Consider the following 13,687-nt stretch of genomic DNA (forward strand, 5'->3'; position numbering starts at 1 on the left):
TTTATGGACTCCTATCTGCAGCATAGCCAGAGTCCATGCTGATAGTGCCTGCAGAATGCACAGCATGTTTTCCTACTGATAACAGGGAACCTCCTACTTCCGAAAGTCATTTCAGAAGTCCTTTACAGGCCTTCCCGTTCCCTGACAAATGAGTTATGGGGCTATTATGCAAAATTCTGAAAGGACTTACATTGCTTTTAATAGCAGCACTTGTAGTTAAGTCCAGAAGCTATAAACTGCAGTGATTATATGTTCAGAGGAGGCTGCCCGCTGGTCCCAGCAGCCGTGCTGCCTCCAAGTAGTGACAGCATGTGCTAGCTATGTGGAACACCCTCTTGAGCAGCAGGATGTGTGTGGATGGCCCTGATCTGCATCTTCCACACTTAGCAGCTCACATCTTCCACACTTAGCCAGTCACCAGTGCTCTAAGTTTGGAAAAGTTGTGTTCTGTGAAGTGGCGCTCTGCCCAGGAATGCAGTGGGGGAGACTCTCCAGCAAGCAGGGAGACCTCTGGTTTGTGCCTCTGGCAGGAACACATTACACAGAGAGTGAGTGTTGCTTTCATGTGGTTTTCCATCTCTCTCTTGGATTTGAGCAGTCTTGGAGCACCAAGGAAGGAAAGAGCAAGCAAGTTCCCAAAGAAAGGGAGAAAGCCCAGAGCACTCAGGGCTGTACCTGGCTCTGGCATTCGTCCCTTCCCAGGAGAGGATGGGAGATCCTTCTTTTCCACAGCAAATTCAGAAAAATCCGACCTCAAGCATTAAGAGCTGGTGTTTGATTGGTTTGTTAACTGCATAAAGAATCCATTTTGTGATGTTCTTGCTGTAGCTTGGTCATGGGGTGGGAGCTCTGCTGTCCTGCCGCACAATCAAGGGTGCTGCAGGGTGGATTCTGCAGCATTCCTGAGTGGAGCAGAAGGTTGTGAGTGACCACTGTGCTGTGCTGTACAAGTGAGGAGTGCACAGGAGGAGCCTGGTCTCGTGCTGCCTGGATAACTGCAGCTCAATGAGCTTTCTGCTCCTGTGAGTTGGGAACCTGCTTGGAATTCCCATCGGCTGTTTTATGCCATTTTCCTCAAACACCTTCCCGCAGCAGGACTCCTTGCTAATCCCTGGATGCTGAAATCCAGCTATCTGTGAGCTCTGCCACTAGTGTTTCTGGTATGGAAACACCATTTATCCATTAAAAATTTATGTCACAGAGGAATGCATTAATCTAAGAAACATGGAGGTTCAGAAGTTCTTTTCTCTTGGCTTCTCTAGCCTGTCATCTTCCTTTCATTTCCAAGACTGACTTGTGATCTAACAACAGCCCCTCAGGCATCATGGAGGCATCAAACCTCTTGTAGAAGAGGGAAATTTACCAGCACAGAATTCCTGGGCCCAGTCACATCTGTCAGAAACAGTTCAGCCCAAATCACAGATCCCTGGAGCTGCTCAAGGAACCTCTCCCCAGTGTAATGTTGAAAAGCTTCCTGTTTCATCTTAGAGCAGTTGAGGCTGATGCTTCCCATGGGGAACCTGCAAACTGCAGTGAGATTCTTCCCTTTCAGCCTTTTCACATTTCACATGCCAGTGTGTTCTGATGTGCAGCATGGTCCTTAAACCTGTATTTCTCAAGGAAGGTGAAATCCATCAAAACCCAAGAGCTGCATCTGCCTCATGGAGCAAAATCTATGGAATTCCCACTCCACCAGCTCCAAGAAAAGAAGGGGGAAACATGAGGGCAGCTGCCTAGTGGAGCTACTGGAGAGCTTGTGTGTCTCACATTTTCTTAGCAGGCTGCTTCTTCACAAAGGTACCAGAGCTTCAGACACTTCATGTGTCAAGGACAATGTTCTAGTGATAGGTACCCCAAGAAATCCTTCTTCAGAGCTGTCACAAGGAAAGATTGCTCCATCTAAAGCAGGTCAAGCAGTTTCTATTTTTCCCAATCCACCTGGCATTCAGCCTCCTGTCTGTTGTCCTCTGCAGCCTCCCCAACTCCACATGGTTTGGTTCTGGACAGACCTATGTAACTAGTGCCATTGAATAAAAGTAGGTAGGTAATTAAATAAAACATTAGACAAACAGTACTTTAAAATTAAGCACTTCATTTCTGAGTTGTTGATGTAGAATGTCCAGAGACCTCATTCTGGTCCAGACTGAAGGGCTGGATCTTCAAAAACCAGCCAGCTCTTGGACAGTGCTGCACCCTTTACTTGGAACAAAGGCATTTGGAGCCCTTCTGATTTCAGAACAATAAGCAGCTTATTTACAAGTCCCTTGGCAGGACTCTGAATGCCCATGGGAAGCTGGGGGCAGGTTCAAAATCCTGAAGCCCTGAAGGATCCTGCTCTGGATACAGGCTCAGCCTGGCTGGTCTTTGATGGAGCATATTTCCCCTGTCTCCCTTCTGAAGTCAGGCCCATCATTTGATAAAGGCTTCAAACACTTTGTTGTCTTAAGTCTTTTGAACCAGGTCAGTGCAATCCATGTTTGCTGTCTAGGGAGGCAGAGAGAGCCCTCAGCAGTTTTCTGTATTGTTTCAGCACAAGGAATTTGCATTCATTATTCTGCTATACTGTTAGTTTTGGGGAAGTCTGTGTAGCTCATCCTTTGAGCTAGGAGTAAAGTCAGACCCATGGTGATGTTCAGAGCATCATCCTGTCTCCAGCTCTCTGAGTTACCCTTACAGGAACCCTCCAGGACAGCAGAGGGTGTGTGCAGCTGGTATCCATGGGGTGAAGTGAGGTTTATTTCAGTTGCACTGATTGTGGATGCTCAGGGAGACCCTTGCAGAGGGGGCTGCATCTTGCACCCTCAAACAGGTTGCTGAGGCCCTCTGTAAGTTGTTGTGCTGAGTGGGAAGCTCCAAGGACAGGACAGTGGATTTTGCAGCTGCAACTGAGAGAAGAAAACAAGTTCATCCTAAAGATTCTTGGGTTCAGTTATTGTAATTTCTGTAGTTGAGCTTCAGTCACCTCCAGACTTTGAAAGACTGTGGATAAACATGCTGAGGTATCAGTTGTAAAAGACCCAGAATCACCTTATTTTGAGTTTCCTGGATACAGCAGGGAATCACCTTGTGGTGACAGGACTTGGACATTCAGGTGAGCAAACTTCAGCCCTTGCACCCACTGCTACCACAGGTTCAGGAGAGACTTTGGTTTGGGGTGCTGCCCTGCATCAAAGGCTAGGGAAACAAAGGGTAATTCTTTCCCAGTTGTGCTTGTCTGTGGTAGCTGCACCAGGGAGACCCAAGACTGTGAGTGCTGAGCTCTGAGCTGCCTCTGAGCTGGCTCATTAATGTCTAACGGAGCAGGGCTTGGTAGTTCCATCCATAAACAACCACAGGGTGCAGAGTTGGCATCTGAAGTGGCAGGAGGGAGGGAACACATCACCCAGCAGGTTGGGACTTGTCAGGCAAGGGAGAGAATTCCCTCCTTGGGAATTGCTGCCATGGCCTCATGAGGAAGGGTGGTGGTGGTGGTCACGGGATTGGGGTTTCTGAAGGAAACAGGATCCCTTAGCCAGAAGGGCTTCCCAGGGCTATGCAGGGGAGCAGGGAGACATCCTGAGAAGCTCCTCAGGGAGTAACAGAGCAGGAACCAGCTCTGCCACATTTTCCCCCGTGCTGGAGCACATCTGGAGCCTGTTTCTGCACTACACAAAGGTGAACCATGCTGCTTTGGCCCCTCTGCCAGTATTTTAAGACAGAACATAATTTTTGTTAATAAATTTTTTTTGCAGTTTAGCTTTTTGTGATACAGGCCTTTGGTTTGCAGAGCTGGAGGTCCCGGTGGCACTAAAGACATCATCCCAGGGTGGTGACATCACTTCCCACAAGTTGTGCCCTCTCCAGTGGCTGCAAGGATGAAGGGAAAGGTTGCCTGGGGCTGTTCCCAGCTCCGATGGGTCAGTGGGATTGAGATTTGCTGGCAGGCTGAGGAAGACCCATCCCTCCTGGCACACAAAACAAGCAGTGCTTTAACTGGGCCCTCTGCAACCCAACTGGGGTGTCATGAAAAAGCCTTCAGCTCCTCAGTGCCATCAGTGGGTTCTTGCTGCCTCTGCTTTTCTTCCCTGCCTTCCAGCTGGCAGAGACAGAAAAGCCAATGTGATTTGCATACTTTTGTCAGGTTTTGAGGCAAAGCAGCATTTTAGTGTTCTGCTTTGATCTTCTGGCTGGCCTGGGATAAATTCGGGTGGTCTCTCATCCTCCTTTAAAGTTTTCAAGCTCAGTGTCTGCTTCTGATGCTGCATTTGTTCTTTTGCTATGAATTATCTCACATCTTCACGTTTAATTTTGTCTCTGGTCCTACAGAATGTATATTTCTCCCATGTTAGGATTGAAATATTTGAATGCAGAGTTTTTTGCTGTTGAATTTCCAACTATTTTTCCTCCAAATTAAATTTTTTATCTCTGCTGTGTCATTTAACTTTTTCTACTCTTTTAAAAAAATAACACAGAAAGGATAAAAATGAGGGGGAGAATGCAGCAGCTGATAGCTTCATACTTCACTACACAAACTTCTTATCCCAGAACCCAGAAATTTAGAGACAAAGTAACTCAGCATAAGGAATCTAGAATGTCCTTGAACTGCCATAAATATTCATTTATTCACCCAGAGCAGGCAAAAAAATGGCACCTCTGTGCTTGTAAGAGTGCTGTATTGATAAAGCAAGCGGGGAATCATTGCACAGCTCTGAAAAGCTGAGATGCAATCCTGTAGGATCCTCCAGCAGGAGAGGATGCTTTGTGGGAATTGGGGCCTTGGGCTGTGGGCTGGATTTGCAGAGATTGGCTGGCACACACTGATTCTCCTGTAATAAACTGAGTAACTGTGCACCAGAGTCCTCCCTTCTACCAAACTGAAGCCATAACTGCTATAAACAGGAGGTTTGAGAGGTTGAAAGGTCTGTACATCCTTTTGCCACCCTTTGAGACCAGGATATTCCTGCTGACCATGTGTCCACTGGGAGAAAAGCAAGCACTTCTATCCCTGAGTGGAATTTGGTGCCAAAAGAGCTTTTTGAATTGCAGCTCCAGAACACCTTTCCCTTAGATGGGGTGGTGTGGTGGTGTTCACAGGGGTCTTAGGACTAGGGAAGAGACAAGGATCTGACTCTACCATAAAATCAGCAAATACCTGTGTGCCAGAGAATATATTTAAGTCTGTTTAAACACATTTTTGTGTGACTTAATATATTTTTAAACCTAGGACTCCTATGTTTCAGAAAGCTTGACTTATTATTTTATGATATATATATATTAAAACTATACTAAAAGAATAGAAGAAAGGATTTCATCAGAAGGCTAGCAAGCAAAGAAGAAAGAATGGAATGATAACAAAAGCTCCTGACTCTCAGAGAGTCCGAGCCAGCCGACTGTAATTGGCCATTAATTAGAAACAAGTAACATGGACTAATCAAAGATGAACCTGTTGCATTCCACAGCAACAGATAATCATTGTTTGCATTTTGTTCTTGAAGCTTCTCAGCTTCTCAAGAGAAAAAATCCTAAAGAAAGGATTTTTCATAAAACATGTCTGTGACAGGGTGGTGTGTGGAGCTGGTGCCAGCTGAGGAACTGGTGGAGGTGGTGGCTCAGCTTCCAAGCCCCCAGGTGCTGAGCTGCAGCTGAGTGCCTGCCAGCCTGTCCTCCCCCAGCTCCCAGCAGAGCAACAGGCATTTCCAGTTCTCAGAGGCTCCCCAGAAATGTGGGATTTCTCATTGATCCTGTGCTGTGCTCTCCCTGCAGCGAACCTACCGAATGCCAAAGGATATCCACGTGGAGCCAGAGAAGTTTGCTGCAGAGCTGATCAACCGTTTGGAGGAGGTGCAGAAGGAACGTGAAGCAGAGGAGAAGTTAGAGGAGCGCCTTAAACGCGTTCGAGCGGTCAGTGATCTTCTCATCTCCTCTGCCAGCCTGGCACTCTGCTCACCCTCCACCACAGAGAGCTTCCAGCTGCTGGGCAAGCAACTGGGGTGGCCAATTCCCTGCTCCAGTGCTGTGGGTATCAGCGGCACAGGGCTCCTGGAGGCTCCTGGAGCCCCTGCAGCTTCCACAGTGCTGTTCCCCCATCCATGGAGGGCTCTGTGAGCTCCAATGCTCCCTCCTTGTGTAAAATCCCAGCCATGGCACAGCAGTGCCCATTTCTGCCATCACTCAGGGGCTGTGGATGCTCTCCATCACCTTCTTCGGTACCCTGGCTCTCCTGAGTTAGTGAGCAATCCCTGGGGACTGTGTAAGAGGGTTTCATCTTCCCGTAGGAGGTTTTGTGTGATCTCTGTTTCCCCCACAAACAGTAACCAGATGACAGATGATGTTATGCTTGGGGGTGTTTGTGTCTGCTATCAGGCCATTTCTACCACAGCCAGAAGGGTTCTGCCCATCAGTGCCTAGCACACCCTAGACATTTTGGAAGTGGTCAGGTGTGGCATTGAAAAACATTCCTGGGCAGAATAAGCACACTGACTCCACTGGGATGCCTAACCAGTGGCACTGAGTGCTGAGCCCTGCTGCTGCTGCTGGGGCCCCAGAGCCTGAGGATTTGTTAGATGAACCATGGGAAATGTGCAAGGCCTTTAGCTCCACAACAAGCTCCAAGAGGGAGAGAGTGAGGTCCTGGTCCTGTGGTATTCCCTGTGTGAGACCCCTGTTCAGCAGTGCTCACACCATAGCTTTTCTTCTGAGACACTGCATCTCATGGCTACCTGCACATCTTGTGGTGGGGATGGAGGAGACATCCCAGAGGACACCATGGTGTTACTGGGCATCACTAGTTCAGTGTAACCTGCTCTGTAACCTGCAGCCCTCCTTTAAAGCAGAGGTGTTGGTGCCTGGCTCAGCTGGCTCTGTGCTTTCAGGGAGGTTGAGCTTCTGGGGCTCCAGGAAAGAACCTTCAGCCCCGTTGGAGTATTTTAAAATGCTCATCTGGTAGCTCTTTGAACAGGAAAAAGCTGTAGGTTGTAGTCTTGGCTTTAAACTGCATCTGCATTTCAAATGCAGAGAACAGAGGAAGGCAGAAGGTCCCATCCATCTGCAGGTGTTTTCCAGCAAACTCCCTCCACCTCTGCATCCAGCCAGAAAAGGCCAGCCAGGTGCTATTTTGGGATTAGATTCCTGTTCTTCTGGAATTACACTGTTCTCCTGTCTGGTTATTGCTTTCTAGACAAAGGCAGTGTAATCAGCAGCATTTTCTGCTAACACAGTCCTAGAACAAACTTCCTCCTCCTCCTCCTCCCATGGCTCTGTTGCAGCCCCCACCTGCACTAAATTACATTATCCCAGCCCTCTGCCTCCTTGAAGAAGCTGCCAGTAGCAATACCATAAAATCAGCAAATACCTATGTGCCAGAGAATATATTTAAGTCTGTTTAAACACATTTTTGTGTGACTTAATCTATTTTTAAACCCAGGACTCCCACTAATGCTATATATTAAACCTCTTTGCTGTCTCCAGAATGTATTTCATTGACTGGCTGGCATCTGGCATTAGCCATTCAGGAAAAACTCAGAGTAAGCAATTGTAGCTTTTTTAGGTCAGCACTCAAGGTGCAGGAGCTGCTGGTATCAGCAAGAGGGAGAACTGGAATCCTGATAGATCACAAGGGCTTTTTTGTGTGACCTGAACACCAGGGCTGCAGGGTAACCTCTTCCCAGGTCTGCATGGCTCACTGCACAACAGCACAGAGAAAACCAGGAGCATTAGTCACACTGGGCAGTTACCAGCCTAACAGAGAAGCTGGAAATATTTTGCAAAAGCCAGAGGAAAAGAATTTTTCTCCCCTCTAACGAGCAGCCTGCAGGTTCCCTTTCAAAGCCTCATCATGCAGTAACATTGAGAGGAGGCATCTGATTTGAAGCCAAATGCCTTTTACTGAAAAGCCTGTCAGGTTTTTGCTTTACAAAAAAGCAAATGCTGAATTCACTAATTATTCTGAGAAACGTGGGAGAAGATAAGAGGGTGTGCATGTTCCCATATTAGTTTTTGAGACACTTCAGCCTCGTGTCCATGAATGGAATCTGCTATCACAGAGATCAGTATTGGATCATACTGATCACTCTGAAATGAACAAATGGGAAATATGCCAGGGGGAAGCAAAGCCACCAGTGAGATTCTCAGTATTTGAACATGAAACATTGCCTGACTAGAGATCATTTGCATGATGATGGAAGAGGCTCTGGTGCTTAGCAGAGCTGTTTTCCCTTCCCAGCAGCAGCAGCCTGATGGGTGGGACCGGGGGGAGGCAGAGGAGGAGATTTCCAGCGAGGAATCGCTGCCCGTGGCTCATCAGCGCAGCTCTCAGCTCCTCGTTCAGAGGGAAGGGCACCCCCAGCCCTGCTGGGGAGTAAAAATAGCTCAGCACTCAGCGAAGTTGGAGCTGCAGCTCTGCCTGCGGCTGCCTGTGGGAGCTGCTGGAGGAGCTCTGTGACAATAGCGCGTCAACAAAGCACCATCTAGTGGCGATGGCAGCGGGGCTCCGTGCCCGCCCCGAGTGCCACCTGCCCGCCCCGAGTGCCACCTGCCCGCCCGGGTCACTGCCCGGCTGTGCCAGGGTCACTGCCAGGCTGTGCCAGCATCACTGCCCGGCTGTGCCAGGGTCACTGCCCAGCTGTGCCAGGGCCACTGCCCAGCTGTGCCAGGGTCACTGCCAGGCTGTGCCCAATTCCCTGCCAAGCTCTTCTCAGCTTCTTGCCATGCCTTGTCCAGCTCACTGCCAAGCTTTGCCCATTGCCTAGTCTTGCCCAGCTCACTGTCAAGCTATGCCCAGATCTCCACCAGGCTCATTGCCAGGCCTTGCCCAGCTCATTGCCAGGCCTTGCCCAGCTCACCACAGCAAGATCCCAGAACACAGCTCTGGAGCACACACCATGTGTGTTGTTTTTTTCACTGCAGCCTGAGCACAGTGAAAAGATTCAGCAGAATTGGTTCCTACAACCTTGACTCAAACTGTTGTCCTCAAGGAAAGACAGCAAGTTGGGATAAGCACCCCAATTCCTTCACTCACTGCTGTTGTGTCACTGTTGGGGTGTTCTGCTTGATGGGAGGTTGAAGCCAGTGCTGGGGGTACCCACAGACCCACCCCAAGAGCACCTGCTCCTCCCTGTGGTCCTGTTTGGGGTCCAGATCTGCTCAGTGACACAGATGAGCTGAGCTAACATGAACTGAGAGAACCTTGTCTCCCTTTAGCCCATCCTGATCTCAGTCTTGAAGCAAAAGTCCACATTACCTGCAAAATGGAGTTCTGGGCAGCCAGAGGATGTCCCAAATCCCAGGCACCCATTTGGGTGGACCAGCCAGGCTCTCACTCTCATACCACCCTGCTCAGGTGTGACAGCAGTGCCAGAGTTCTGGGCTGAGCAGAAAGGACATGCTGCCATTCCTCAGGGATCTGTGCCAGGGTCAGGTCCTGCCCTGCACATCAGTTGATGTTTAAACCTGGGAGGTACCAGCTCCTAAAGCTTCCCAAGTGCTGAGGGTGTCACTGGGTATCACAGACTGCTAATAAATGCTCTCCTCAGTGGCAGGGATGTAATCAGCACATCCTTCACCGTGCCTTGTCCCTGAGCTCAGTGCCCAGGGCTGGTGGCTGGCAAGCTGTGGCCTGTGGCTGTAGATGAAAGGTGCCTCTGAAGCTCCTCAGAGTGATCTGTAAGTGCTGTGTCCCCTCCAGACACCAGCATCGTGTCACACCCCCAGGCTTACAAAGCCTGGCATTGTCCCTGCTTCAGGCCTGAACCCCCAGGTGTGACACTGGGAGGAAGTTTGTTATTTGCTTTCTTGCTGTGTGGTTGGCAGCTGAGACTTTGAAGCTGGTTAGCAAGTGGTGGGTGATGGCATCTGACAGGCAGAGCTGATGGGAGTCAGTGTTTTCCAGTAGATGCATTTATCTGGCAGGGCAGAGATACCCTGGGCTGCAACTGATTTCTTTACTGTGCCAAAGGAGGAAAAGAGCAGGATTAAAAGACTCACTGGAATCCTGCTTATGTAATTAAAACAAATAGGAATCCTGACTTCCAATAAAGAAACTTCATAAATACCTGAGTTTGTGTTGGAGCGTAAAGTAGTCTGTCAGCATCAAAACTGTGGCTGTCAGCGTGGAGGAGTTTAATTCTTCCTGGCAAGGACTTAAGAGTCACTAACACCATGTCCTAGACCAGTGTGAGCTGCAAGAACAAGCAGTTAGTTCCAACCCATTTCTTTATCTGCACCAAGTGTTTCACTCCAGCCTTAGCATGCCCAGGAGAAATCAATGTTTGATTTCCAAAACCATTCATGCAGCTGTCGACCTTCACTTGCTCCCTCCTGTTTCAAGCCTTCTCTTGGCTTTGCCTTGTGAAACAGTCATTTGGGTGAGAAAACCCCCCTGGTCTCACCTGACTCAGAACTGATTTGCTGCATATCCTGTAGCTGTGGGCTTTATCTGATGGGCTTTGAAGCAGTGCCTCACCAAAGGCACGTAGGAAGCTGAAGGCACTCTGTGGTAAGTTTTGTTTCTGCTGCTGGTGGTTACAGAACCACCTTCAGGGGACTTGGAGTAAGGCTGTGCCTGCTCCAGTTGAGTTGTTAGGCTTGTCAGCTGTGTTTGTAAGCCTGGTTGTGATGTGTGGGCTGCCTGGCACAGCTCCTTGGGTGGTGTGTGGAGAACATTGCTAATGGTGGCTCCAGAAGCAGATACAGAGACCTGAGCTGCTCTGCTCAGTGGCACCCAGACTGCACAGGCTTGGCTTGAGCATCCTGTCAGTCTGGGACAGGTCTCCAGAGGGATGGTGGATCTCCATCATCTTAAAGGTTTTCAAGATCTGACTGGACTAAAGCAGGCCTGGCCCAAGGGTTAGCAGCAGTCCTGCTGCACGCAGAAGGGGGGACTAGGGACCCCTTCCACCACTCTGCTGTCATTCTCTGATTGTCCCTGTGTTTCTTGCAGGAAGAAGAAGGTGAGGATGCAGATATCTCTTCTGGTCCCTCAGTCATGAGCCACAAGATGCCTTCTGCCCAAGCCTTCCATCACTTTGCTCCTCGTTATGCTGAGATGGGCTGTGCTGGGATGCAGATGAGAGATGCCCATGAGGAAAACCCCGAGAGCATCCTGGATGAGCACGTGCAGCGTGTGATGAAAACTCCAGGCTGCCAATCTCCAGGACCTGGCCGCCACTCTCCTAAGCCACGGTCCCCAGAAAGTGGCCACTTAGGGAAGCTGTCAGGGACACTAGGAACAATTCCTCCAGGGCATGGCAAGCACGCTACAAAATCAGGAATGAAACTGGATGCAGCTAACTTATACCACCATAAACATGTCTACCACCACATCCACCACCACAGCATGATGAAACCAAAAGAGCAGATTGAGGCTGAGGCCACGCAGCGAGTGCAGAACAGCTTTGCTTGGAATGTAGATTCTCATAACTATGCAACAAAGTCACGAAACTACAGTGAAAACTTGGGCATGGCCCCTGTCCCCATGGACTCTTTAGGCTACAGGTGAGTCAAGGAACACCCTGTGGGATTCCCAAAGCCATGACTTCTGTAGGAAGCTCTTCCATGAAGAGGCTGTACAGGGAAACAGCAGTTCAGCCTTTTCCTGTGTGAGCTTATGCTGGGAGGTCATTTGAGGGCTCTTTCCCTTCAGAAATGGATATGCCCTTTTTATCTCTGATCTGGTACTGAAAGACACCCTCTAACCAGGATTTTTATTTGCCTTGGTTCTAAAATAAATTTTCTGCTCCTTAAAGCAGTGGAGATGCTTAGAAATTGCAGGTGCTGGTCTGCTTCTCCTTGCACCTGGAGTTGGATGTTGGGGCTGTGTCTCGAGGTCTGGGTAATAGAAACAGATCTCTTAAGGTGTTTATGAGAGGACAAAACTCCCACCTTATTTGTTGCAAGGCTGAACCCATTCACCAGAAGGGCTCCTTTCTCTTCCTGACAAAGCAGTGGACACTGCAGTGCTGCCCTTGCAGCCAGTCCCAAGGGGATGTTCTCCAGGGTAGAGCACCCTCTGCCCAGAAAAGCCATTTGGCTGCATTGCTGGCTGTTGTCTGTCTTTCTGTGGCCATTTGAATTCGTCCATCCCTTCCATGCTGCAGGCAGAGGGGGGAGCTCCTTTTCTGTGGCAGGTTTTGCTGGTCCTGTTGCTGGGTGACTGCAAAGGTGGGAGTGCAGCTCAGGGCTGCCCATGGTGAGGGATGGGGATGGAGCAGCCACAGGGGAAAGCTGTGCTCACCCTGAGAGTGTCTGGCTCCCCAGGGCTGAGGCTTTGGGATGTTTCTTTGCAGTGTACCAGGGGTGGGACAGTTAGTGAGGGCAGGTTGGCTGGGTCTGCAGCAGTCAGGATCAGCTTTCTGGGGTGGCAGGAGGGAGGCAGAGTGCAGAGCAGCCAAAGCAAACTGCTCTTCAGGAGTTAACTTAAATCCACCATGTTTCTATAGGGAAAGGGTTGTTCCTTCAACAGAGGTGAGCATGGCCATGCTGGGCCAACCCAAAGCCCCATCTAGACACAAGATTTCCTCCTAACAGCAGCTACAGCGTATATTTAATGAGATTTTTAAAGGACACACTCAGAGCTGTCCTTCCTCTGGCACAAACTCCCAGTTCCTGGCAGTCCCTGAATTAGAAGCTTCACAAGACAAGGATTTGCATCCAAATGGTCTTGTTTGGCAGCCAGCAGTCTCTTGTGATGACTTCTCTCACTCTTTGTTGAACCCAGCTGGTGTTCTGTTCCCCCAGCCCCCCACGACTGTGTCTGTGGGTCAATGACAATCTGCAGAAAACAGCATTATTTTGTTTGCACTGAACCTGATGCTGTGGAGTTGCATTTGATACCCAGTAGTCCTCATGTTAGGAGAAGCAGAGAAGTTGTCAGCTTGCCCTGCCTTTGTAGATCTGCAGCAATTCCTCCCAGGGTTTTTCCAAAACAAAACCAGCAAAGTTATCCGAGGGATTGCTGCTCCTCAGTGGAGTTCAGATTGTTTTTCCTGTATTTTTAGTGACCATGCAGGAGCAAGGTCCTGTGCAGTAAAGCAGGGAGATGATTAGGACAGTGGGAATCTCATGGAGTGACACCCAGCACAGGAGAATTCTGCATGGTCTCCTGAGCATGGTACAGCTTGGCTGGGCACATGGCTGTGTGTGCCACAGTGTTCCTGCAGGAGCCCTTGCTGCAGCCACAGCTGTAGCCAGAGTGTTGGCTACTGCCTGGCTTCCCTCTGGATGTGGTGGTTGAGGTGGCTGGGAGGGAGCCCACCCTGCTGGTGTGTGATCTTCCACCATGAGGGGAAGCCTCGTTCAGTTGAGGGTGAGAAGCAAACTCTGGGCATGGCAAGTCAGAGTTTGGGGTATCACTGAATCTGGGGGTGATAGGAAGGACCCAGGTTTCAAGCAGTGGTCAGGCATGGAGAGAGAGACAATGGATAAACACCTGCTCTGAGCAAAGAGCTGGGGATTTAACACAGCCCTTCTCATGGCAGGAGATTTTGCCATGGCTCATTTGACCAGAGGAGAACCTCCCTCTCCCCCCAGGTTGTTGGGCAGAGAAGTTGCTGTGCCCAGGTCTAGGCAGTCTTACTCTTGGCCTGAGCTAAGAACTCCCAGTTTGTGCCACAAACCACCTGTGGCATAGGTGGCTTGAGCTTTGGTAGAGCAGAGAGCTGTGGAACATGCTTGGAGATCGATGTGTCCATCCTCTGCCCCTCTGGTGGTTGGC

General features: G+C 49.6%; 1 protein-coding gene across 4 annotated transcripts in view; it reads left to right on the forward strand.

The window, feature by feature from the left end:
• AXIN1 (axin 1) overlaps nt 1–13,687 on the forward strand; it is a 77,554-nt gene that overhangs the window by 56,317 nt on the left and 7,550 nt on the right. For all 4 annotated transcript variants that reach the window (XM_077187149.1, XM_054643340.2, XM_054643342.2 and 1 more), the window contains exons 5-6: nt 5,743–5,880; nt 10,916–11,469. In XM_077187149.1, coding sequence (XP_077043264.1) covers nt 5,743–5,880; nt 10,916–11,469 — 692 coding nt within the window. The remainder of the gene's footprint in view (nt 1–5,742; nt 5,881–10,915; nt 11,470–13,687) is intronic.

Source organism: Agelaius phoeniceus, chromosome 16, assembly GCF_051311805.1.
Source record: "Agelaius phoeniceus isolate bAgePho1 chromosome 16, bAgePho1.hap1, whole genome shotgun sequence".
Taxonomy (NCBI): domain Eukaryota; kingdom Metazoa; phylum Chordata; class Aves; order Passeriformes; family Icteridae; genus Agelaius; species Agelaius phoeniceus.